The sequence below is a fragment of the Rutidosis leptorrhynchoides genome, chromosome 9 (assembly GCF_046630445.1).
Source record: "Rutidosis leptorrhynchoides isolate AG116_Rl617_1_P2 chromosome 9, CSIRO_AGI_Rlap_v1, whole genome shotgun sequence".
In the NCBI taxonomy this organism is placed as follows: domain Eukaryota; kingdom Viridiplantae; phylum Streptophyta; class Magnoliopsida; order Asterales; family Asteraceae; genus Rutidosis; species Rutidosis leptorrhynchoides.
Window position 1 is genome coordinate 340,987,120 of NC_092341.1, and position 26,711 is coordinate 341,013,830.

Here is a 26,711-nt window from a genome sequence, read left to right on the forward strand (position 1 = left end):
TCTTTCAATAGCATAATCCAGCTAAGTAAGTAGCTAGCTAACTACAGTCAAACGAAAAATGCTACTTAGACCACAGATAACGCGGCGGCGTAGAGCCGTTTCACGCCACAAACGCCACCACAAACGCCGGAACTGGGCGGCGGTGGGCGTTTGTCCCACGACGTTTGTCGCCGGATCACGGGCATGAGGGTGGGCGGCTTGGACACGTGTCTATTGGTGATTGGTTGGGTTTTTAAACAGTTGGGATATATAGCTGTTGCCTTTTTCTTTTTTTTCCCTCCTATAAATACATACACATTTAACCATTTTTTCACACCTTTCTTTATACTCTCTACTTTATCAATTTAATTTATATTACATAAACACTTTCGTTGTTTTAAAAAAATGGAGTTTTTAGCCGCTAGTCTAGATTTGCTATTCGATAGCACCTCGTCCGACGAAGAGGAGGAAAGTCCACCTAAAAGAAATTGGGTGCAACGGAACCCACGACGTTTTATTAATAGAGATCGTGAAGCTGCGGGTCTACTTTTGTGGAACGACTACTTTTCGCAAAATCCGACGTATCCAGACGACGTTTTCAAGAGACGATTTCGGATGCGAAAATATTTATTTCTACGTATCAAAGACGGTATTCTCAATCACTCTTATACTAATAATGCTCCTAAACACTTTGTATTTTTCCAACAACGTCCGGATGCACTCGGACGTCTTAGTTTTACGACGTATCAAAAAATAACTTGTGCGTTACGCCAATTGGCGTATGGAACATCTGCTGATATTTTTGATGAATATATAAAAATGGCGGAGAAAACGGGATATGTTTGCTTAAATAATTTTTGCAAGTGTATAATTGATTTATATGGCCGAGAATATTTGCGGAAGCCGACGGCAACTGACGTTGCTCGGTTGTATTCGGCGCACGAGGAGAAACATGGTTTTAAAGGAATGTTGGGTAGTATTGACTGTATGCATTAGGCTTGGAAAAATTGTCCCGTTGGATGGAAAGGTCAGTATACTAGAGGTGATCACGGTCACCCTACGATCATGCTTGTAGCGGTTGCTTCATACGATATGTGGATATGACATTCGTTTTTTGGGATGGCTGGTTCAAACAACGGCATAAATGTGTTGAATCACTCTCCGTTGTTTGATTCACTAAAAAAGGATACAGCTGCACCATCTCCGTTTGAAGTAAACGGACACGTGTATCCATTTGGTTACTACTTGGCGGACGGGATATATCCTGATTGGACAACGTTAATAAGGGATACTCGACGCCTATTGATGAGCCACGAGTCAAATTTACTAGATTTCAAGCGAGTGCTCGAAAGGACGTTGAGCGTACATTTGGTGTTTTACAATGTAGGTTTGCAATTTTGAAAACTCCTGCACGAGTTATGAGCGTTAACAAAATGAGAAAGATAATGTACAGTTGCATTGTTATGCACAACATGATACAAGAAGATAACGGTTTTGCCTTGAGTACTTGGGAACAAGAATTGTTAGATAAACCCGAAACAGGCCCCGTCGTAATATTAGGAGAAGAGTCAAAGATCGAAGATCACGAGAAAAGGAAATTCGTGATCGAGCCGTACACGATCAACTACGTGAAGATTTAACGGCTCATATTTGGGACCTCCCACCGAACTTTCGATCTACATACTAGTCTTTTATTTTTTTTAATTCTTGTAATGTTTTTTTTTAATGTAAGCTTTATTTTTTTATTAATGTAACTTTTATTTTTATTAATGTAACTTTTATTATTATTAATGTAACTTTTTTTTTATGTAACTTATTTTTTTTATATATGAAAAATGTTACATTTTATCTTATTTAATAAATAAAAACTAATTAAAATAACTAAAAAAGGAAGAAAAAAAATGCCGCGTCACTGTCATCCCATGACAAAAGCTCCCCATAACAGCTCCCCCTAAAATGGCATGGTCCGGTCACTGACATGCCCCAAAAAGTGCACCTCTTTCGCTCCACGTAGTCGTCACCGTTATCTATGGTCTTATAATCACGTATTACCTGTATCAGTTTCATTATACTACTAGTAACAGAATAATCATACATTCATACATCACAATCAAACGAAACATACAATTAAGAGTTATATCGTACAAGATCGAATGACAACCTCAAATGTTCTAAGACTCATCCTCTTCCCACATTTTAACCCAGTTCTTTTTAGCTTCTTCAAACCCGATAATAGAACCTTTATTCTCTTCATCCCAACTAGTAGACAAAGTACCATAAACAATCCCAAGTGTTGAAGCACCAAATGTGATAAAAGTCGTCAAAAACGGCAACCAACGTGGAATTTGCCATAAATTTTGTTCCTTTATTACACTAAACATTTGAAGCAGGCCTAAACCTGTTATCAAAGGCACGCCCACATTGAATAATATCCTACTTATCATTCTTTCCATTACCACATCTGGTATTTTATCATCTGCTTCTTCTTCTTTCGCCTTCTTTTTTTCTTCTTTTATCATAACTTTTTGTTTTTCTATATTTGTCCCATTAAATCCTTTTGCTTTTGCATAAACCTTCCTTGTTTTTGTGTGGATGTATGATGGGCTCTTATTGGGTAAAGTTGTAATGTATAAAGGTGTTAGTTTCACAATAAACAGAGATTTCATGACTTATTGTGTTACCTCATAAAACAGAGGAATTTATGTATTTATTTCATTTGCTTATTACAAGTTATCTTATCCAAAAAAGTGAAGGGTGGATATAATTTCTTGGTTGGTTATATTTTGTCTTCACTTGCACATTTTATTTTATTATTCATAATAATTAAAATTCGTAAATCTTTCAGATATTAATAATATAAATTGTAACAAATTTAATTTTACTACTATCAACATCAACATAAAAGTTATTAAGGAAAACATGTCCCAAAACCTGGTCTAAATAAATATCTCTAGACCAAAATTTTGGAAATTTCAGCATTAATCAATTTACAACAACTGATTATTTTACAATGTGGTACCTTGTATACTTATTTACTGGGTGATAAGCTTTAAGAGATTGAAAAGGTATCAATTATCGGGTTTATCCAGTTTCTCGTACGATTTTCTTGCGACCTGCAAAATATCAAGTAAATAAAACTATAAGAGCATAGTTAAATAACTTGAGGAAGATGGTAATATTTCAAACATAGCGTATTGGGTCACCCAGCATGACCCGTTTCAACACATACAAATTAAATACTACCCGTTTTGATATGTTACCCAACATGTCAGACCCACTTATTTTGCCAGTTCTAGTTGAAATATGTGAAAGTTGTGATATGTAAAGTGGTGAAAATACAGGCTACGGTGGCTTACCCTATACGGAGACGGTGTACTGCTGATGGGGCCCATAGGAGAATTTGGTGTAGATTTTGTTGGTGATGCATATAATGTAGGTTTTCTAAAGGGTGATCGAATAAATGGAGATATTGGTGAACTTAGTACAGATTTATGATTGTGTGAAGAAATTGGTGTGTCCGAAGGTGATGAATGAAGTGGAGACGACACAAGCGTTTTCCAGTCCAAATGAGACGCTGATGCTGCCCCTGATCTTAATGATGATGGAAGTATGTTGATTTTCATTCTAAAAAAAAACAATTAGGATTAAGGATTTAAGGTGTTAATGAGTCGTTAACATGTGTTTTTTTGAATTATCAAAACAAGGAAGATATCGATCGAATGACTCACATGTTGTCTACATCAATGTACTCGTGTCTTTCATCTAATATAGGTTCCTTCAAGTCAAATTTTTACCTAGCATTAGAATGGTAATTAACAATATTAACTGTGATAAAAGTAGTTATCGGTTTATAGCCAACCTGTAATAGTTCTTCTAGAACATCTTCCATTGTTATCAAACCGATAATTTCTTCATTTGGATTTGAAAATGAGTCTGAAACACAATTCGAAAAATTGTTCTGACCTGTAATTAACTTAAGAAAATTGGTCATTGCTAGGATACATTAAAAAAAAGGTCTATTTAGGAATGTAGACTGCCATTCATAAAAATAATTAAAGACCTTGTTTGTCCACATGAATTTGAGTTAAATTTGTGGTTACAGACGTAGTTTTACTTCTTACGATAACTGCCATATGGCTTTGTCCTTTCAGAAACAAATTTAGCATATCATACAGCGGTAAACATTCATGTATCCTGTCGAATCAGTTTAAACCAACAAGTGAATGATTTCATATAAAGTAAACCGAAGAATGTTATATATGCATATACCAGTTTTTAAAATAAAACGGGAAGTTTTACCTAGGAATTTTCCGGATACTAAGATTTTTAATTGGAACTTCATCTTCTGCACGAAATTTTATAAGACTTTTTACCTAAAACGCAAATCTTCTGTTAACAATTCAACTTTCACAGAACGTGTTATTATTTCTAGTATTTAATCGGATGATAAATTACCAAAATAAGGCCGATTATATTTTCTGGTCTTTCTAGATATACAGGAACTCGACTGTGCTTTCGGCTTAATAACAAGCTCATAGTTTCCCTGCAAAGTTACAATGTGTCCTCTATGAATTATTATATAAAAAAGAGAAAATGGATAATTCAGATGAAAAGTATATATATACTCGTTGAGTTTAGAGTTGAGCTCGAGGGAAAATATTTCAGATATTGGCGTCATAGCATCTTTCACAGTTTTCTGAGCTAAATCAAGTGCTCCGGTTATAATTGTAATTTCATCATTTGTCAATTCTCCACCTTTACCTGCCTGAAAATTATAGTAAAACAGTTATTCATTTGACTTTTTAATAATTATTAGTATTTTGCTAAAGACAGCTCAGTTGTACATTCATGTAACCGCCATTAATTTAATGGTGGCAGTTACATGAATGTACAATTGTTTAAAGCGCGTTAACGGGTTGTCTTTTTGTTCATAAGATATATATGTACCTTATCTCCATGCATATCGACCAGTGTTTTGAGCTCTGCGCGTCGTAAAAGTACAGAATGTCCCTTTCCAAGTATCCAATCTAATACCTTGCTGACAGGATAAGCTACGGGAAACACAACTACGACAAGCACCCGAACTATGATTGAAAGCTTTGCACCGATTGCTAATCCATATCGTGAACAGGCAGCTTGAGGTATAATCTAAAACCAAACGCAACATATTAACATCATGTATAAAGAAAACATTTAAAGCCACAATTGATTGTTGCAAAAAACATGTGTATCGGCAGGGACATGTTAGAGAAGCCACAATTGATGATGCTTAGCTTACCTCACCAAAAACAACGACAAGAGTTACAGATATCAATATGGCGGTCCAAGGTAGCAAAATCGAGTCAAGAAAAATTGGCAATGCCTTGTTCACAAAAAAAGGTTAAACATCATGATATTGTAAGTACGAAAATCTCAAATTACATTAATTAATTACTTTATAATTAAGTACCTCCATAGCTATAGCATTGCATATGAGTAGTGTACATAAGAGTAAGTGTTGATTCTTCACTATTGGCATAATCTTTTCTACAAACAAATAATTAGAATAAAAAAGATTAGAATCAAACCTTGAGATGATTACTAGTGATTAAACCAAATTACAAGAACCAATTATAACCTGCATTTTTCCGATCTTTAGGCTGACCAGCTTTGATGAGCACCTCAAGATCAAGAAGGCTAAGTGACATCAGACCAAGAGTTAGACCCGACATAAGCCCAGCGAAAGCAACCAAGCCAACGGCTGAAGCTAAATAGACCCAAAACATAGTTTCACAACATGGTACATCATTCGCAGCCATTTTAGAAAACTCGTAAAATGATAACAGAACCAAATGGAATGAGTTAAGTTTAGAAAGACAGATTAGGAAGCCTTATATAAGTATTAATCTGGCTGTTGAGCATATGAGCAGGCGAAAGCAATGGGTGCATAAAAATAATCAGGATAATATAGAAACAAACAACAAAAAGCACCTTAAAGATGGATTATTCAGTAATTAAACTTATTTTTTTCTTAACTACTCCACTTGTGATTTCACCATTTTTTTTAAGATGGAAAAACTCACATACAATACTGGTCTGTGGTGCAGTTGAGAATGGCAAGTACAGTACTGGTGAGATTAATACATATATGCATGCATGATGCATGACGATCTGTTGTGTCATGTTTGGCACAATGTTATCCTTTTTTTAACAAAAAAAATATACTAACACGCGGCGGTGGCGGAACCAGAAAAAGTTTCCTAACGTGGCAAGAAAATTATCAAAATAAAAGAGATGTGACTAGTTACTAGTTAGCAATTTTACATGTAATTACACTAAACTCACTTATAAGTACATAAAAAGAAAGGCTAGTTGGGTACAACTAATTAACTTGCCTGCCCTACTGTGACTCCGCCCCTGCACTCAGGACGTTCAGGGGTCGTAGGCTTGTACAATGCAATAGCACGGGCTACTAGTCAATTATGTCGGTGATGAATCGACTTTTTTTGTGACAGTATGTTACAATATGTTACAGGTCTTTTAATATGGTGGATCAGTGATACTGGTAATTGTAGGAAACCTAATGGTAAAAGACTCATAGCCTTGCAAAAGAGTTTAAGATAATGAGTTCAACTCTTTATTCAACTCTTCAACCATTAGACCACGGATAATGGTGATTTTGATGTGGAGTGGATGAGAGGATTTTTTTGATTTTTTTGGATTATGCCTGTGACGTGTTAAGTATAGGGGTTGTTGTGTGGCAAAATATAATTGGAGGTATGGTTAAAAAGTGGTGAAATGGTAGGAAAAAAATAAAAATTAAAAACGTTGCTTAGTTCTCCGTTTCTCTTTGACAAAAGCCCAATTTTTTTTTTTTGTTTTTGTTTTTTTTTATCACAAACGCCCCACTACATGCGTTTGTAGGGGGCATTTATGTTGCCATGTAGAAATGGGTGCGGGACAAACATTCGCGTTATCTGTAGTCTTGGACCAATCATTACGGGCAAAACGATGATTTTTTAGGTGGCACATAAACGACGCCAAAACACCCCCTAATAGGCATTTTTGTATATAAATTTGCGGAGTCGTACCAGAATTAATGGTAAAAAGTAGCGTTCTTGGTGCCTTTTTATTTTTATTTTTGGCAAAAATAACGATAGCATTAAAACGAAACTTTTCATCAGAAGATGAAAAGAAAGAATAAAGTTACAATCGAATCCATAAACCACAGCAAGGATTGGGAGAAGTAAACGAACTGTAATCACTAAACAATGAGCTAAATCTGACTAAACTCGAGCCTTAAGCAACCTAAATAAAGCGACGATACCAGAACATAAACATGAAAAAGCGCCGCTACACAGACAAATAGAAACCCAACACGAAGTAAAACTCTAAAAAACAAACCCGTACTTACTGCTAATTAGTTAGCTGCTTTTGACCGCCATTGATGGTGGGTTAAAGGGCTAAAGAAAACCTCAAAACTGCAATATTTTACCTATAAAATACACCATCAGTATTACATACAATTATATCAACAAAAGTCTCAATTCATTCAACTATATCAAAATAGTCATTTTCAACATACTTTTTCAAAAAATAATTTTTAACCCAAAATAATTTGCCAACCCAAAAGATAATCCAAACATACTCGGTTCGTTTAGGAATCTTATGTTATCCGGAACATCACATTCTTTGGTTTTTACTCATCAAAATTAACAATAATATCATATCGCGATCATATAGAAAAGCACTTTTAATTAGGTATATAACTAGATTATCATAAAGACATTTAGGGTCTATTAGAGATGATGAAAATTAGAGTATAAATATAATCAATAATTCCAGTGCTAGTTACGACTTTGTCGGCATTATCAAATACTATTATCACTTGTTTGGTTACTTAAACCGTCTCTTCTTCTCTACCTTTTACAAAGCACATAGATTAGTGTTGACGTATCACTCTGACAGCTTTTCTTAATTTTACAGTCCGCGTGTTAATCCCACAATTAAGACTTTTAATCTTCTCTACATTTTACAAAGCATGAATCTCAAATCTGACATGTCAGTCCGTCATTGTCCCCCTTTTTTTTTCCACGTGGATTTTTTAAACATCACAATGAAAATGCAAAAAAACTCCAGCTACCCTACACGTGTACATAACAACAATTCTGAATACATTTTACCCGAAAAAAAAACAAAAAAAAAAAAGAAAAAAAAACTCGAAAATCAAACTATCTCTTCCATCTCTCCTCAAATAATACTCACCCCCTATTAATTCCAATCGACGGTTTATGGTTCCAGATTCAATCATATATGATGCTGATACAAGGATTTAATCGGCGAATCAATTACCCACAGAATGATATAAACTTTGTTTCGAATTTCCTTTGTATTAAATTTAGGGTTACGAATCTCAGTATAATCGATTACGGTGGGTTTTCTTAAATAACCAAATTTGAACATGTATACCCAACTGCAATTTCAATTGTATTTCATCATCAATCGCAACACCTGAATCTCGGGTTATCAATCTCTAACGGACGATTGTAGTTGTTGATGAAATTATGGTTTTTGATTTCATAAAATCACGATATGAATGTTTCTTCAACTCTGCAGATAAGGTAATGAATTATTTATGTTTTTTTGCAAAAATTTTATGAAGTTATATCGGCATATTTTTTTAAAAAACTTCATCATGGTAATTTTTGATACAGTTTTTGGATTACAATGAAGAATATGTAACCTATTGGAGATTTTTAATCTTTTTTATGATTGATTTTTTCCTGGATATTATTACTTGCTATTATCAGTTTTTGAATTTTTTTCTGGATATTTCTATTTTATCATTTGATAATATCAATAATTAGGTTAAAAAATATACAAATTCAGTTGATTGATATTTGATCGTTTGATTGCAAATTCTGTTACCTTTTTGATTAATTCATCAAAAAGTTTGATCTTTATTCAAATCTAGGATCAAACTGAAATGGGGGTATTCATGTAGACCATGTGTTCGATAAAATGTGTAAATGAAATTGAAGGCTCTAAATTAATGATTTTTTTTGTGTGATTGGGTATAAGGAGGTAGGATTAATGTTTAGCTATTTTGTTGTTTGCTGTAGGCTGGTCGATCTTTTTCATTTCCTTGTGTTTGATCAAAATGTTGGAAATTAAGAAGGAACAAAAGCTTAAAATAGTGGCTATCGAAGAAAGTGGGGAGAAACATGTTGATTTGCTTAAAATAGTGGCTACCGAAGAAAGAGAGGTTTAATTAACGATACATGCTTTTACGCTTATTGCAAGGTTCAACATTCTCAGTTCTCAAACGTAGCTTCAAGTAAGATATTAACACCCAATTGGCTCTAGCAACTTGGTAGGTGTAAGGATTTAATTTAATTTAGTTTATTACTGTTTAATCATAATTTAGAACTTTGCAATGTTGGTTTTCTTTTGTTGAATATATATTATCGTTTTGTGTCAGGTTGATTTTTGTTGTTTTCTGTTTCCTCTTTGAGGCATTGTGCTTCAAGTATACTTATAGGTGGTAGGATGTGTCGGGGTAATGGGTCGGCCCAATCTGCAACCATTTTTTTTTCTTTCATGCGTATTATAATTATAATTTTATAATTATAAATAATAATATAATTATACTATACAATAGAATGTGATACATGTGATTAAAAATCCATATTGCAGGTTAATGAACTGTTGAATCTCTGAAAAAAGCAGATTACAGTGTTGTAATGGGTCCAAATGGGTATGTTTTTATTATAAAAATGAGTCAACTGGGTATGTTTTATTGCAACGAAGGTTCACAATGGGTATGTTCACACTTATATTTCAAGTCTACGGCTCTCATTCGTAGACATGTCTTTACTTATGTGTTGATCCCTAATAGCAGAAAAGGAGAAATCGTGGAACTGTCAATGTGAACGGGTCAGTCAGAGTCTTCACAATTAGCACTCTGTGAAGCTCGAAACAACCCGAGTTAAATTAAATTGACCAATTTGTTCATTAAGGTGTGTATACATATATCTGGTATGTTCTGAATGAGTCTAATTAAGTTGGGCTGATCAAAAACATATATGTCCATTTGTGTGTCAAGGATGATCATACAAAATATATTGATATTGATTTGTGTGTATCTTCAATAATCAATAAGGAAATGATAAAAAAAAAAAAGCCCATCCTTTCAACTGATAGTTTATGTAAGCTTAGTACACTTTGGGAATTTCAACCCATCTAGCCATTTCCTTTTAGCAAACTTTAGACTTTACATACCTATTGGAAGTTAAACTTAACACTACTTGATCTGATGGTGTATTTCACTTTATACAGTAGTTTCTAATTTCTAATTTCTGATGGATTCAATAATTGATTCAGCATAGTGGGACTAATGTTTCTTATGTTTATTCTTTCAGGATTATGGAGATAAATATGGCAGTGTTGGCCCATCACATTAAGGATATACATGGTATGTACTTGCACTCCTTTTCATTCTCTTAAAGATTTAGTTTTCACTGATTTTGAGTTTATGTTTTTATTTCTTGTGTGTATTGTTTGAGTTTACTTTCGGTAATACATGCATAATTTACACCATCAAGAGGCAATTACTGTTATAATAAGTGGTAGTCAATATAATATGAAATCTGAATCATTGGGAATAACGTCAATGATAAGTGGTAGTTATCGGTTTGAGTTTCCTGTTTTGGTTAGAGTTTTGATGTAAGTCACATTTTGAAATATTGTACGTGGAGTTAACCGGAAGCTGATTGCAGTTGAGAATTCGAAGCAAATGTTACCGATCGCGGATCAAAGTAGAACAACCGAATATAAATAAATGTCATGTTCAGAGAAATGTCTCGATCGATAGTAGTTCAGCGGAATCCTCGGACAATGATTCTCCAAACAGAGCTGATACATTAGGTATGTTGCATATGAATCTATCTATTTGGAGTTGAAAAATTGAATCTTAAAGTAAAAGGGTTATCAAACTGCTTCTGTGTATATCATAGTTGTGAATGATAAGACAAACATTTTACTAATAACTCGATATTGGTTACTTTAGTGGGCCTATATTCCAACTAAATATTATGATTCCATCATAATAAGCAACAAATGATGTGGCAACATGTAATCTACTGTTAGATTACAGATTCGACAACTACAATGTGAATCAATAGGTAAAAATTATATGGTGGAAGATTTGAAATGTGATCAAACATAAAATTTGACTTAAAACAAACATTTAGATTATAAATTAACGTCTATAAATGTTGTAATTATATAACAAAGTTTATGTCATCGATTGTGTTTAATAAGTTAATTTCAACGTCAATTTGGATAATCCACTCTACATGATTATGTTTAGGAAATCGCAATCCAATATTAGAATAAAAAATAATACTTATCGGATATTCATTGAAATTTTCTTACTTGACATAGTAATACTTTGACTGAATTTCTTTTTTTCTTTTTTTCTTCTTGCTTTCTTATAGGAGAAATTTTGACTCACTATATGGAAATGGGTCAAGAATTTGTACTACCTGTTTAATAACAGGTCAGACATGTATATTGTAAAAAATAGTTAAATGGAAAGGTGTCGAATGAGTTAAATTGGTAAAAAGTCATCTAACGAATGTGTCAAATTGTTATAATTCTTCTAACGCTTATTCATACGCTTACTTTTGTGGATTGATTTCTAGAACGACCTATATTATTCACATAATATATTACCTTCTATAAACATATTTAAGCAAATTTACTAAACTTTTGCAACCAATCAAATTACCATAAATAACATTAAATTCAACTGACATAACTTCAAAATAAAATAAATGTTGGAAGTAACTTAAAAATTATAACTTTTTAATGATTTTGATCAATAGAACACATTTATATGTTGCCCAACATATGACTTGGTTAAATAATGATAATTACATCCAAATTTAAAGATTTGGTAAATCCTCACGTTATTCTCAATAAGTCAATAACTAATAAGCTTAATTTTAGGAAGTCAAGTGTCGAAATGGTCAAAGTATTTTTTTCGGTCAACTCGAATTCGGGTCAGATTTGACCCGATTGTAAAAATATTTTGTGAGTAGGCCTGAAATGTGTTATTATGTATCTCTGCATATTTTAAGGTCATTTGGATGTGTTTTCGGATCTGAATAAGTTATGGGTCAAAAGGTGTCAACTTGGTCAAATTCGAGTCATATTTAACCCGAATGTTAATGTATTTTTTGTTAGTAGGCCCGAAATATATTATTTAGTATCTATGTAAATTTTCAGCTCATTTGGATGTGTTTTCGGGTCGAAATAAGTAACGGGTCAAAAGGTGTTAACCTGGTCGAATTCGGGTCAGATTTGACCCGATTGTAAAGATATTTTGCGAGCATACCCGAAATATGTTTTTAAGTAATTCCGAAAGTTTTCGGGTCAAACGGTTAAGTGGAACTTGGGTTTTGTCAAAATGGGTCATGTAACTTTTTGCTATAAAAGTAATCTGGAAGTTCTTAGCTATTGTGTTTTTCTACAGTTATTGTTTATCTACCAAAATGTCACCATATTAATAGCTATTGTGTATCTACAGCTATTGTTTCATCTTATTATTTTGTACATACAAAAAACTTCTTATTGTTTCATCATAAGAATCTGTCAAATACATTCTATGTGTTGAATTAACATAATATATACATATATACATATATATTAATATATAAAATAGGTAATAAGCGTTACTCTTAAGTTCACTGAGATTACTCTTATTTGGAGAAAATGATCAAAATCAAACCACCAAATTGATTCAATCAACATATAAAGGTTATAATTAGTTCAACTTATCTATTAGCCTCATTAGAACTACATTATCACCCATAAAAATCACAATACTTTGTGTAGCTATGATAATAACGCTTTGACTTAATTTCAACAATTTTTTAAATTGCTTTTACTGAAATAGAAGTGTTCCTTTTTATATACAATGTCAACAGTTGGTTTTTGTTGATTTATAATGTTTTAAGGCAATTACGAATTGGTTATCTATTCAAGAAATATGGTGGCCAAAATTTTTTTTAACACCAGCAAAAAATGGACAAAAGTCTTGGAAATTCAGAAAATAATCTTTGAATTAGCAGCTTATAGAAGATTTCCTTCGTTCATGGCATTTATAGATGATATAAATCAAGCTGAATTGGTAAGAAATTTCAATATTATTATATTATAGTGTGTTACTATATTATGTTGTAAAAGATTAGTACACACATTTTATAGTTATTGTTCACAATTACTTTTTTTTTTATTAAAAAAAATTGTTTGTATAACAGCTTTTAAAGAAGAAATGTCTATCAGCATACAAAGGGAGGTTGACCCCAACAGATGACGTTGTTGTTCATTATCAAGGAACCTACAAAAAAAGGTTGGGAATATCAATAATTGAAGGAAATTTGATCATAAATAGAGGCTGGCAAAATTTAAAGGTTGATCTGAAACTACAAACTGGAGATTGTCTTATCTTTTATGCGCTTGATGAACTAAACTTAGAGTTAATAATATATAACCAAGATGGTTGTGAAAAAACAAGCATTTTAAATTATATGCTTGCTGAAATGGAACCGCCTACTAACTTGCACAAAGAAGTCAGTGTATGGTAATGCGAAATGGTCATACCGCGCGGAAACGTATTGGTAAGCAAACTATATTTGCATAATTATTTAATGATATAATATGCTATTAAGTAGTACACTTTTTTATTGAATCAACTAATAGTAACACAGTTTCAGATTTAGTTCAATTCATTATGTTATATTACATTCTAAGACTAATAAAAAATAATACTTTTTATTGTAGCGAATTCCAAACAAAATGATGTTTATACCTGGTTTACGAAGTGGCAAAAGAGTAACATGCATCAATCTCGATCAAGTCAAGTACAAGTGGAGTTTGAAACAAGAGAAATCGAAGAAAAAGCCAAACCTCTGCGTCTCTTACGGATTAACACGCTTTCGAAAAGAAAATAATCTCAAACCTGGGTCAAGATGTTTATTCAAGTACTGCTGCAAATACCGTGTCTTTTACTTTTATGATGTTTCCAACAACTAAAAAATAATACTTCCATTTCACATAAATGTATGAACAACTATTATGCAAACGTTGGTGGTGCATGTTTTATCTTAAAAAAACAGTATAATAATAACTAGAGTGTTTTTATTAATATGTTATATGTTATATTGATCAGATATACATTCGTTAACAATTTACATGTTCTGGCATCAAGGGTCGCCGTGCAACGCACGGGCTCTTAAAGTCTAGTTATTGATAATTAACCAAAAAAAGACGTGTGGCCCAGTTATATTTGCGATTACTTTAATATCAGTTTTTCAAGAATGTTAAACGGAAAAACAATCTCTCTCTCTCTCATATTCTTGGCAACTGAAAAAACCCCAAAATCAAATTCGCCGATCCTGCCCTAATAAAATCCAACACTACCACCAATAAGTCCGTTTCGTTATTCTCTACAAATTAGTATAAACTTTGTATACTAACACCACAATACTCGAAGGCTTCTCGTGGTTTTACCCGTTGCGATGGTTTTCGGTGGATGATGGATTGTGGCCGTTTAATACGGTAATACGGTCTGAGGAAAATTGTAACACTCCAGGTAAAACGTTCCCCGTAGCATGATATTGTCCGCTTTGCAGAGATAGGGACGTACCCTTGTCTCCCCCGTAGATTGCTCACGGATTTTTCTTGGCGACCACACACGACGAACACTTTCCCAGGAGGTCACCCATCCTGGTAGTGCCCTTGCCTGAGCACGCTTAACTGCAGAGTTCTCATGAGATCTGCTGTGCTTGTGGTCCCAAAACGCGTCATGCTAGGAAAGGTCTCCACACCCTTATAAGGCATGCTTCGTTCCCCTCTCCAACCGATGTGAGACGGATGTAACACGGATGTTACAATCCTCCCCCCTAATGGGACACAGCGTCCTCGCTGTGCACGTTTGGTCCGGGGCCTGGCTCTGATACCATCTGTAACACTCCAGGTAAAACGTTCCCCGTAGCATGATATTGTCCGCTTTGCAGAGATAGGGACGTACCCTTGTCTCCCCCGTAGGTTGCTCACGGATTTTTCTTGGCGACCACACACGACGAACACTTTCCCAGGAGGTCACCCATCCTGGTAGTGCCCTTGCCTGAGCACGCTTAACTGCAGAGTTCTCATGAGATCTGCTGTGCTTGTGGTCTCAAAACGCGTCATGCTAGGAAAGGTCTCCACACCCTTATAAGGCATGCTTCATTCCCCTCTCCAACCGATGTGGGACGGATGTAACACGGATGTTACAAAAATTGCGGCCGAAAACAAGTGGGTAATACTAACACCACAATACTAACACCACAATCTCACAACACTGCCACAATACTCGAGTAATACGGTCTGAGGAACAGGTATGACGATTTTTGTGATGCTTTTGTTGCAATTAACGTTTAACCCCCGCTTTAGCACAGCGATTGTGTGGGAAGAGATCGTTAACCTTTGATCGAGTTTCCCTTCTACACATAAACAGATTCGTTTTTCAAATCGCATATACTTGATTCTGTATCTTAAGTGCTTCGCTCCTTTTTGATTTCTTATTTTCAAACTCCAAAAATCATATCTGTGTTTGCAGGCTATCAAATTTTAATTTGGTTGGTAATTTTAATTTTAGTTTTAATTTTTGTTGTTGAATATATAGGTAATTGTATTTTTTTGTTGCGCAAATTAGGTTTTTGCATTGCGTAAATACAGTGGTGGATGAACACAGCTCTATTATACCATTAACCATTTACTTATAAAGATTTCTGAAGCTGCGGATTCAAAAACTCAAATCTAATATTTTATCAATTCATCAAGTTAGCTTTCTCGGTGATACATTTAGACTGATTATGAATGTCATAGTCTATCTATTTCAGATATCAATTAGTTGTTGGGGATAATAGGGTGTTGGTGGCGGTTCTTATAGAACAACGATTTGGCTACATGTTTGTGATTACTTATATTTTTAATTTTGTTTACCTATATCTTCCAGTGATCATATCAGTTATGATTGCCTTACACATAAGTTTGTCGACTATTGTAGTTTACACACTTATACAATGTGATTTGTGTTAAAAGGAGTATGTAGAACCTATTGATCATTTTTTTTAATAGAATTGTATACGAATTATGAGCCTGTAAGTGATGTAAATGTGATAAGAGTATGTTGAAAAATAGCTGTGCTGGTCTTTTGTCATGAAAAGAAAAATAGATCGACTGTGTACACATATTATTTGACCAAAATGACCAAACGGGTCATAAGGGAGCAAATGGGCAAAACATGTAGAGGCGATAAAATTACTACCGTGAATGCAACTGAAAAATCTGATTTTCTGTTAATATTGTGAGTTTTTATGATGATGTTCATGTGATTTAAAAAATCTTTTGATGTATCATTCGTTTTCGTATTTTATGTATATATCACTGGTTACTTTTATACCTAATTACTAAGATTAATCAAAAAGTTGAAATCCTTATATTTCGGCAAGTACATGTTGTATAGTCATAGTTCTAACCCTGAATTTACTTCAATCATACTTACTTGATTAAGAATATCGCTTTTATATATTTATTGTGTTAAAATCAGGTTTCTAATTTTCTGCAAGCTTCTAATATTAAAGGTATGTTGCTGCACTTTCAACTGACACACTTCATTGGAAATTCAAGGTGGATATTTTATCTAAAGTATCTACTGCCGTTATAAAGGTTGGGAGGAGACTTGAGAATGAGAATGCAGGATAAGTAATTGCGGAAAGTATTAGTTTCTTTGCTACTTCTGTTATATGTAAGTGGTTTAAGAGTGTGTATATTTAAACTAGACTGCTTATCAACCACCAACGTGGCTAATGAATTAACAATATCAAAATGCTTTATGTACTATCCGCTACACCTGTTCTCCTGGTAGGCTTGGATTCAATTGGCTCTAAAGCTAATGTTGCACCAATACAACAAGTTGACTTATGAACATTTGGCGAATGTGTGTTGATTAATTATCCAATACATATATAAATTTTTTTGTTCAAAGGACGATCATTATACAAATACGAGTTAATTCAGGGTACTTCATTGATAATAAGTCAAACAAGTTACTAACAATACATATGAAAAGAATCAGGTTGCACATGTCAAATGGGTCGAATGAGTATTGTATCTATTTTTCAAGATTATGTATATGGTAATTGTAATTTGTTTTTAATCTCTTCATGTATGTTGTTTGTATAGTTGGTGCTACTCGTGCGACTGGTGATGCAAGATATGTCCCAAATGAGCTGCAGGTAACATCCATAATGCTTTTAACCTTTTCTACCATTCTAAGCAAGTGTGGTTTGCATAATATTGTTTAAGTTAAACTATAAATACAACATCGGCCTACATTTATTGTGACGCCCCGTACTAAATCATCATGTACGGACCATCAACAACAGGATCATTACAAGGTTAAGCACTATATGCGTTATCAAAACAGAGTTTACATTTATAAATAAAAGTGACGTCATAACATACGTCAATTGTTTTACAAATCAAAAGTATGCTTCGCTAAGTAGAAGCATTAAATAAGTGTACGTGACCATAGTGGTCGTTACATAACATAAGTTCATAAGTAAAAAGTTTGAATGCAACATAAGTAGTCATGCGATAACAACTCTAGGCAGCGGGTTCTACAGCACGACTAGTAAGATAGCGGAAGCGACTTCAAGCACCTGAGAAAATACATGCTTAAAAAGGTCAACACAAAGGTTGGTGAGCTATAGTTTAAGTATAACAGTGATGTAAGTAGGCCACGAGATTTCAGTGCTACAACGAGCGTTTCAAAAGTATGTAAAAGTATATGCTTAACCGTGGGCACCCGGTAACTAACTTAACGTTTAATGTACCCCCTTAAAGTGCACTTGGCAAGTGCGTATAACCTCGAAGTATTAAACACTCGTTAAATGCTAGCGCTACTAGCCCGAGTGGGGATGTCAAACCCTATGGATCCATATCTAAGATTCGCGTTCAGGGTTCAAAAACCAATGATTAAACGTTACCGGGCTAAAGGGAATGTTTCTGCCGTTATATAACCCACACATATATAAAGTTTAAGTACTCGTGCCTAGTATGTAAAACATAAAATCCGCATGTATTCTCAGTTCCCAAAATAAGTTAAAGTAAAAAGGGAATGCTATAACTCACAATGATTAGTAGTAATGGTAAGGTAGTAGTCGGAAAGTGGTGTGCAAGTAACGGTCCAAACGTCCTCAACCTAAGTCAAATAGCACTAAGTCAATAAGTCGTCTCAAAAGGTTTACAAGTACGTAATTAAGGTCATAAGGGTCATCATCAATCATCATTAAACAAAAGGTAACAAGTAAGACTCGTTTATGAAAGTCGTTTAAAACAAAGGCTGACTTCGGTCAGTCACCACGGCCTCTACCCTTACTGAATTAAGGTGAGACCAGTGGTCATGGCTCCGTCTATGAGTCCCTTAAGTGTGGTAAAATTTACAGAAGCAAACTCGTCTTGGTTTGACCGTGGCGACGGTCTAAGTGCGAGTAGGTCAGAAATTTCTGCACAACGTTAAAGGACATGATAACGATCGGAGGGCCATAAATCCTAAACCGTAACTCGGATTAAGACGAGTCCTATATGAAAAGTTATCTACTCGAAAAGTTCTATCTAAAAATCAAGGTTAGAACAGCCCAGGTCTACTGGTCTGTTCCAGAAGCATCAGGTCAGTAGGTCTTGGACAGAACAGTGGGTTTTGGAGAGTTCCGGTTGTCTCGGTGCTTGATGTTCATCACGGTTCTCATTCTTGATGCGTATAGCTTCAAGTGTACAACTCGTTGATGTGTTAACATCATTTTGACCAAGGTTTGTCCATCATAACTCAAGTGCAAGTGTTGTAGGTGTTTGATGAACCAAGGTTACATGTAAGTTTATGAACAAGTTCATGAACACTAAGAAAGATCACAACCAAGTGTTGGATCCATGATACTTGCACCAAAGTGTAAGCTCTTGTTGTTTTCATGTCCTTGTTCAAATGTGTAGTAAGCAACTAACAATAAGAAATAAAGAAAATGAATGATAAGCCTAAACCAACCATGAAGGTGGTATTCTAGTAACATACAACAAACAAGAACACAAGTAACAATTATAAAGATTATAAACTTTAAATCTTTTGAAACAAAATATGTAGAACATAACTAGATAGATTATGTTCTTGGATGTTCTTGATAAAATACAAGATATAAATGGAGAATCAAAACTAGGAAGTTAGATTCTTGAAAGTTAGTAAGTAAGTAACAACAACATGTAACAAGAATCAAACAACAAACAAAGATTGATGATGATGAATGCTTATGAAATCAGTTTTTACCAACAAAGAAAAGAAGAAAAGAAGTTGTTTCAAACACTTACAAGTATGAGAGAAAAAGAGAAGAAAGTTTGAGGGAATTTGCAAGTAATGTGTGTGTGTTTTGAGAGAAGACTTCAAGTGAGTTGTGAATGAAAAATGGAAACCAAAACACCACTAAATGTGGCCAAGGATTTCGGCATTCTGCAGCAAAAAAGGGGAAGAGGTTTGTTTGATGGTTACTTGCAAGTAAAGAGGTTAAAAGTTGGTTAAAAGGGTTGTTTACATGGGGATAATGGGCAAACTAGATTCCTTTAAGTAATAACTAACTAGTTCATGATCTAATTGATACTTACACTTAAAAGAGTGGGCTAAATGTCCACTAATAATTGTAGGGTGGGCTTGTAAGCCCAAGTCAAGTGTCCATTTCATTAATTAAAGCCCGAGTTCGATAAATCACAAGTTAAACCCAATTAAAGCCCAAGTAACTAACTAAAAGCCTTAGTTAATTAAAATGATTAATAAAATTAATCATGGATGTAAATAATATCTTAAAATATTATTCGTGCAAGTTCCGGGTGTCACAAAGACGTTTCGGGCATTTAAAGTTCAAGTACGGGCAATCAAAGCAACATGTAAATGTAATAACATACATTCGTTTAATCAAGCGTATTAATAATAATAATTATTAATAAATAACGTAGGAAAAACCAGGGTCGTTACATTACCCACCTGTTAAAGAAAATTTCGTCCCGAAATTTAAGCTGAAGTAGATGGAGGAGTCGGGAAAAGATGAGGATATTTCCGCATCATTTGATCCTCTCGTTCCCAAGTAAACTCAGGTCCTCGTTTGGCATTCCATCGTACTCGTACAATCGGAATCTTGTTGCGTTTCAAAGTTTTGATCTCACGATCCATAATCTCAACAGGTTCCTCCACAAAGTGGAGTTTGTCATCAATAGTAAGTTCTTCCAATGGTATGATGAGTTCGGGTGCAGCAAGACACTTCTTCAAGTTTGACACATGGAAGGTAGGATGAACTGAGCTCAATTGTGCTGGTAGATCCAAACGGTATGCAACTGGTCCAACACGTTCCAAGATCTCGAAAGGACCAATGTATCGTGGGTTCAACTTTCCACGTTTTCCAAAACGGATCACACCTTTCCAAGGTGCAACCTTCAACATTACACGATCACCAACATTAAATTCAAAGTCTTTCCGTTTAAGATCGGCATAGCTCTTTTGGCGATCACGGGCAGTCTTAAGTCTAGCTTGGATCTGAGCAATCTTCTCCGTGGTTTCGTGAACTACCTCGGGTCCGGTGATTTGCTTTTCGCCTACTTCGGCCCAACAAATAGGAGATCGGCACTTACGACCATACAATGCTTCAAAAGGTGCAGCATTAATGCTTGAGTGATAACTGTTATTGTACGAGAATTCGGCGAGTGGCAAATGCCTTTCCCAGGCCTTTCCAAAATCAATGACACATGCACGCAGCATGTCCTCCAAGGTCTGAATCGTTCGTTCACTTTGCCCGTCAGTCTGAGGATGATAAGCAGTACTCATGTCAAGACGAGTTCCCATGGCTTCTTGCAAAGAACGCCAAAATCTGGAAGCAAAACGGGGATCGCGATCGGAGATGATTGATAAAGGTACACCATGACGAGATACAACCTCTTTAATGTACAGCTGAGCAAGTCTTTCCATTGTATCAGTTTCCTTCATCGCTAGGAAGTGTGCAGATTTGGTGAGGCGGTCAACAATAACCCAAATAGTATCGCATCCGCCCACCGTCTTCGGCAGCTTAGTAATGAAATCCATTGTGATCCTTTCCCACTTCCATTGTGGGATCTCCGGCTGTTGAAGTAACCCAGAAGGTCTCTGATGCTCGGCTTTAACCTTCGAGCAAGTCAAACACTTACCAACATAAGTCGCAACGTCCTTCTTAAGATTCGGCCACCAATACTGTTCTTTAAGGTCGTGGTACATCTTACCTGCACCGGGGTGAATCGAATATCTCGATTTGTGTGCTTCATCAAGTATCAGGCTTCGTAGATCTCCATAGTAAGGTACCCAAATTCTTCCGGCATAACATCGGAGTCCAGACTCTCTAACCTCGAATCGAGAGACAAGTATGTTCAAATGCTCGTGAGATATGTTCTCCTCCTTGAGAGCCTCAACTTGGGCTACTCTGATCTGGTTGTTGAGGTTCGAATGGATGGTGATGTTCAGAGCCCTAACACGGAGAGGTGCCGTCCTCTCCTTTCGGCTTAAAGCGTCAGCTACAACATTGGCCTTGCCAGGGTGATAACGGAGTTCACAATCGTAGTCGTTGAGCGTCTCGATCCATCGACGCTGTCTCATATTCAATTGTTTCTGATTGAAGATGTGCTGGAGACTCTTGTGATCGGTGAAGATAGTGCTCTTAGTTCCATACAAATAATGTCTCCACAATTTGAGTGCAAAGACAACGGCTCCAAGTTCAAGATCATGTGTAGTGTAGTTCCGCTCGTGAATCTTCAATTGGCGGGAGGCATAGGCAATAACCTTTGATCGTTGCATCAGTACACAACCAAAACCACTCTTCGATGCATCGCAATAAACAACAAAGTCGTCACTGCCTTCAGGAAGTGATAGGATAGGTGCGGAGGTTAACTTCTTCTTCAAAGTTTGGAATGCTGATTCGTGTGTGGGTTCCCAAATGAACTTCTTGCCCTTGTGAGTCAGTGCGGTCAAAGGACGCGCAATCAGAGAAAATCCTTCGATAAACCTTCGATAATAACCGGCGAGACCTAGAAATTGGCGAATATGCATTGGAGTAGTGGGGGTCTCCCACTTGCTGATGGCTTCAATCTTGGCGGGATCAACTTTGATACCCTGGTCGCTCACAACATGACCCAAAAACTGTACTTCCTTCAACCAAAATTCGCACTTGGAGAATTTGGCATAAAGTTGCTCTTGTCTTAAGAGTTCAAGCACTAGCCGAAGGTGTTGCTCATGTTCTTCTTCGCTCTTAGAGTAGATGAGGATATCATCTATGAAGACGATAACAAACTTATCCAAGTAAGGCTTGCAGACACGATTCATGAGATCCATGAACACGGCAGGGGCATTTGTCAAACCGAATGGCATCACGAGGAACTCATAATGACCATAACGGGTCCTGAATGCAGTTTTCATCACGTCACTTTCCTTCACCCTCAGCTGGTGATATCCGGATCGCAAATCGATCTTTGAATAAACGCTCGATCCTTGTAGTTGATCAAAAAGATCATCAATTCGTGGAAGAGGATATCGATTCTTGATAGTCAATTTGTTGAGTTCACGGTAGTCGATACACATACGGAAGGATCCATCCTTCTTCTTTACAAACAACACAGGTGCGCCCCAAGGCGAGAAGCTTGGTTGGATAAACCCTCGATCTAATAGCTCTTGTAGTTGACTCTGTAATTCTTGCATCTCGGAAGGTGCGAGTCTATAAGGTGCGCGAGCTACAGGTGCAGCTCCTGGCACTAAGTCAATCTGAAACTCTACTGCCCTCGGTGGCGGTAATCCAGGCAGTTCTTCGGGAAAGACATTGGAAAACTCGTTCACAATACGCACATCGTTCACGTTCTTCACCTCAGTTTCTACCGCTTTCACATGTGCTAGGACAGCAAAGCGTCCCTTCTTCATAATCTTTTGCGCTTTCACGCAACTAATGAGGTTCAACTTCGAGGTACATCTCTCTCCATAGATAACCAGTGGTTCACCATCTCCTTGTGGTATGCGAAGTGCTTTATCTCCACAGATAACATCGGCCTTTATCTTGCTCAACCAATCCATACCGACGATCACGTCAAAACTTCCCAGTTTGATAGGTATCAAATCAATTTCGAAATCTGCACCAGCTATGTTGATGATAGCTCCACGACTAATATGGTCAACCTTTTCAAGTTTTCCATTGGCGACCTCGACAAGCATACTTTCCTTCAAAGGAACTAACGACCAATCTAACTTATCACAAAAATTTCTACACACATAGCTCCTATCGGCACCAGTATCAAATAGGACAGAAGCTAAAAGATTGTTGATCTTGAATATACCTGTCACCAAGTCGGGGTTGTCGCGAGCGTCCCTTGCATTAACATTGAAGGCTCTAGCACGTGGTGGTCCGCCATCCTTACGCTTGTTAGGACACTCGTTTCTGAAATGGCCCGTCTTTCCACATTCATAACACTTCTTAGGCCCATTGTTGTTGTGGTTTGGCTTCACATTCAAAGTGGTAACCTTGCAATCCTTGCCAACATGTCCAGATCGTTGGCACTTCTCACAGATAACATTGCAATACCCAGTGTGGTGCTTGTAGCACCTATTGCATTGTGGTAAGGTTCCTTTGTAGTTCGGATTGGTGCGGTTGTTGTTGTTGGGGTTGGTGTTGTTGTTGTGCATGTTGTTGTTTTGCCTGAACCCTTCATGTAGTTTTGCCGGGTTTTGATCATAGTTCCTGCCCCTGTTGTTGTTGTGGTTGTTGTCCCATTTCCTCTTTTCACCACTACCAGTTTCAAACTTAGCCTTCTCCGGCTCGTCCAGGATGATTTGATTCAAGAGAGTATGCGCCATGCGCATTGCTTCGGGAACGCTTGATGGCTTGGATGAGGTAACATTACCCTTGATGGACTTAGGAAGTCCCGAGAAGTATTTCTCCAAACGCTTAAATTCGGGGGTGACCATGGTTGGACACATAAGAGCCAATTCCAAAAACCTACGGTTGTAGTTGTTAAGGTCGTTCCCTACGGTTTTCAATTGCATAAATTCGATTTCCATCTTTTGAATCTCGGTTCTCGGACAGTATTCCTCGATCATAGCACATTTAAATTCTTCCCAAGGCGTAGCATACGCCTCATCAATTCCTTTCGCTTGGGCCATGGTATTCCACCATGTGAGCGCGCCATCAGACAGCGTGCAAGATGCAAATTTCGTTTTGTTAGCCTCAGAACAATTGCTAACCCTGAATACCGATTCCAACTTTTTGAACCATCTGGTGAGACCGACGGGTCCCTCAGTGCCACTGAAGTAGTGTGGCTTGCAGTTTTGGAATTCCTTGTAAGTACACCCATCTCGGACGACAGGTGGATTGACAGGCGGTGGTGGTGGAACTTGGGGTTGTCTTTCAGCTAGTGCAGCAGCGACTCGCTCGTTAATCATTTCCTCAATTTGTGCCGCGGTGGGGATAGATCTCCCGTTGGCCATGATGTTCTATACAAACATTTTGACTCAAGTCAAAATCCATTATGCAAATAATAATAATATAGTATATAACAACCAACATGAAAACAGCACAACACATGTTGATTAAGTAATGCAAGCATATATAAGTACCACAAAACCATGATATGATAACGTAAATAGAACACTTGCGCACAAAGTAACAACACAAATTCCATTCATTAATGATAATAAGTTCATACATTACAATAAGTTCGTACATTACATAAGTGAAATATGAAATTACAAAAAGAGATTACAATACAGAATCCAGTACAAAGTCCTACGGCGATGGTGGGTACAAGATGTCCAAAACATGAGTCATCTGCTCCTCGAGCTCAGTAACTCGAGTCTGGAGAATCTCAATCTCCCGCCTCATTTCCTCATTAGAGGAAGATGGTGGGGCAGGTGGTGCTGGCGGTGCAGGTGGAGCCGGTGGTGCTGAAGTGGATGGTCCGGCTCTGGGTGGAGACGGTAATATCAGTGGGTCGGCGGGGTACGGCACCAGCCGTTTACGAGCAGTGATCCTACGACGCCGACCATAAGCGTCAGTGATAGTACGACCAGGAATTATGCCAGCGAAGCGATACCGCTTCTTCGGCGGGGTAGAAGGTGCCTGAATCGGTCGGTCAGCGGGATCCTCCTCATCACTGGAGTCGTCAGATGAGGTGTCGTCTGAAGAAGCATCGGTGGAAGAACCGTCGTCTGAATCATGCGGTGGTGGTGCGGGTGGCTCAACGTATCCGAAAGCGGCCAACATCTGTCGGTGTCGGCCTGGCGTAATCACGGCTAAGCGGCCGTCGGCAGTGCGTCGGCAAGGTGTGCCCCAGTGATTACGGAAGGGACCTTCCCCGAACTCCGCGGGGATCTCCATGCCACCAATGCGAGCCAGTTGTCTCAGGGGTCTGGAAGAAGACGCCGGGATAGGCACACTAGAGCTAGCTCCAGAACTAGAGGCGCCGGGGTCGCCAGTGAGTGTCGGGGCCGGAATGTCGGCAGCAGCAGCAGCAGCAACAGGTGCAGCAGTGGGTGGAACAACGGGGCCTGAGCCGCTCGGGATGTCAGTAGGTGGAACGTCCGACATCTGAACAAGGAAAAATAAATTTTCCATGTCAGTATGTCATAAAGCAAGCAAATAATAGGCCAACAGTTTAAATCATGTATAACAATAAGTAGCATGGCAATATCAGTAATCGTACGAAACTAGCATGCAATCGAAAGCAAGTAATAGCATGCAGTAGTGAAATCACGTAGTAGCATACGGCATATAGCAGTAACAGTAAGCAGCAGCATGCAGTAAGTTCAGCGGAAACAAGTAAACTAACAAGTTGTAGATTAGCCCTATTAGTGAATCCTACTCGGGTCGGTCTTAGACTCACTAATGCATCCTAATTCCCTACAACCAATGCTCTGATACCAAATGTGACGCCCCGTACTAAATCATCATGTACGGACCATCAACAACAGGATCATTACAAGGTTAAGCACTATATGCGTTATCAAAACAGAGTTTACATTTATAAATAAAAGTGACGTCATAACATACGTCAATTGTTTTACAAATCAAAAGTATGCTTCGCTAAGTAGAAGCATTAAATAAGTGTACGTGACCATAGTGGTCGTTACATAACATAAGTTCATAAGTAAAAAGTTTGAATGCAACATAAGTAGTCATGCGATAACAACTCTAGGCAGCGGGTTCTACAGCACGACTAGTAAGATAGCGGAAGCGACTTCAAGCACCTGAGAAAATACATGCTTAAAAAGGTCAACACAAAGGTTGGTGAGCTATAGTTTAAGTATAACAGTGATGTAAGTAGGCCACGAGATTTCAGTGCTACAACGAGCGTTTCAAAAGTATGTAAAAGTATATGCTTAACCGTGGGCACCCGGTAACTAACTTAACGTTTAATGTACCCCCTTAAAGTGCACTTGGCAAGTGCGTATAACCTCGAAGTATTAAACACTCGTTAAATGCTAGCGCTACTAGCCCGAGTGGGGATGTCAAACCCTATGGATCCATATCTAAGATTCGCGTTCAGGGTTCAAAAACCAATGATTAAACGTTACCGGGCTAAAGGGAATGTTTCTGCCGTTATAT

General features: G+C 36.8%; 3 protein-coding genes and 1 long non-coding RNA gene across 9 annotated transcripts; 2 read left to right on the plus strand and 2 right to left on the minus strand.

Moving 5' to 3' along the window:
• The first annotated feature begins 384 nt into the window (after window positions 1–384).
• On the plus strand, window positions 385–975 carry LOC139869122 (uncharacterized). The gene has a single exon (XM_071857447.1). It carries the CDS (start codon window positions 385–387, stop codon window positions 973–975), a length of 591 nt encoding a protein of 196 aa, XP_071713548.1.
• Window positions 976–2,054: 1,079 nt separating this feature from the next.
• On the minus strand, window positions 2,055–2,688 carry LOC139867228 (uncharacterized protein PAM68-like). The gene has a single exon (XM_071855563.1). The coding sequence runs from the start codon at window positions 2,643–2,645 to the stop codon at window positions 2,151–2,153; it is 495 nt and encodes a 164-aa protein (XP_071711664.1). The 5' UTR covers window positions 2,646–2,688; the 3' UTR covers window positions 2,055–2,150.
• On the minus strand, window positions 2,688–5,777 carry LOC139867227 (DUF21 domain-containing protein At5g52790). The gene is made up of 12 exons (XM_071855562.1): window positions 5,597–5,777; window positions 5,429–5,505; window positions 5,258–5,341; window positions 4,927–5,127; window positions 4,605–4,744; window positions 4,435–4,522; window positions 4,279–4,352; window positions 4,040–4,173; window positions 3,839–3,972; window positions 3,708–3,754; window positions 3,336–3,603; window positions 2,688–3,092 (listed from the first exon to the last, which is right to left on the minus strand). Exons 1-12 carry the CDS (start codon window positions 5,775–5,777, stop codon window positions 3,048–3,050), a joined length of 1,473 nt encoding a protein of 490 aa, XP_071711663.1. The 3' UTR covers window positions 2,688–3,047.
• A 2,400-nt stretch (window positions 5,778–8,177) lies between these two features.
• On the plus strand, window positions 8,178–14,154 carry LOC139865949 (uncharacterized). Of its 6 annotated transcripts, none has more exons than XR_011765173.1 (8): window positions 8,178–8,579; window positions 9,081–9,331; window positions 9,440–9,977; window positions 10,380–10,432; window positions 10,737–10,884; window positions 11,457–13,153; window positions 13,284–13,643; window positions 13,807–14,154. It is a non-coding gene; the product is annotated as an uncharacterized lncRNA (long non-coding RNA). The 6 variants fall into 6 exon arrangements; XR_011765174.1 differs by having other exon boundaries at window positions 9,081–9,295; window positions 9,655–9,977; XR_011765175.1 differs by having other exon boundaries at window positions 9,081–9,295; window positions 9,860–9,977.
• The last annotated feature ends 12,557 nt before the right edge of the window (window positions 14,155–26,711 follow it).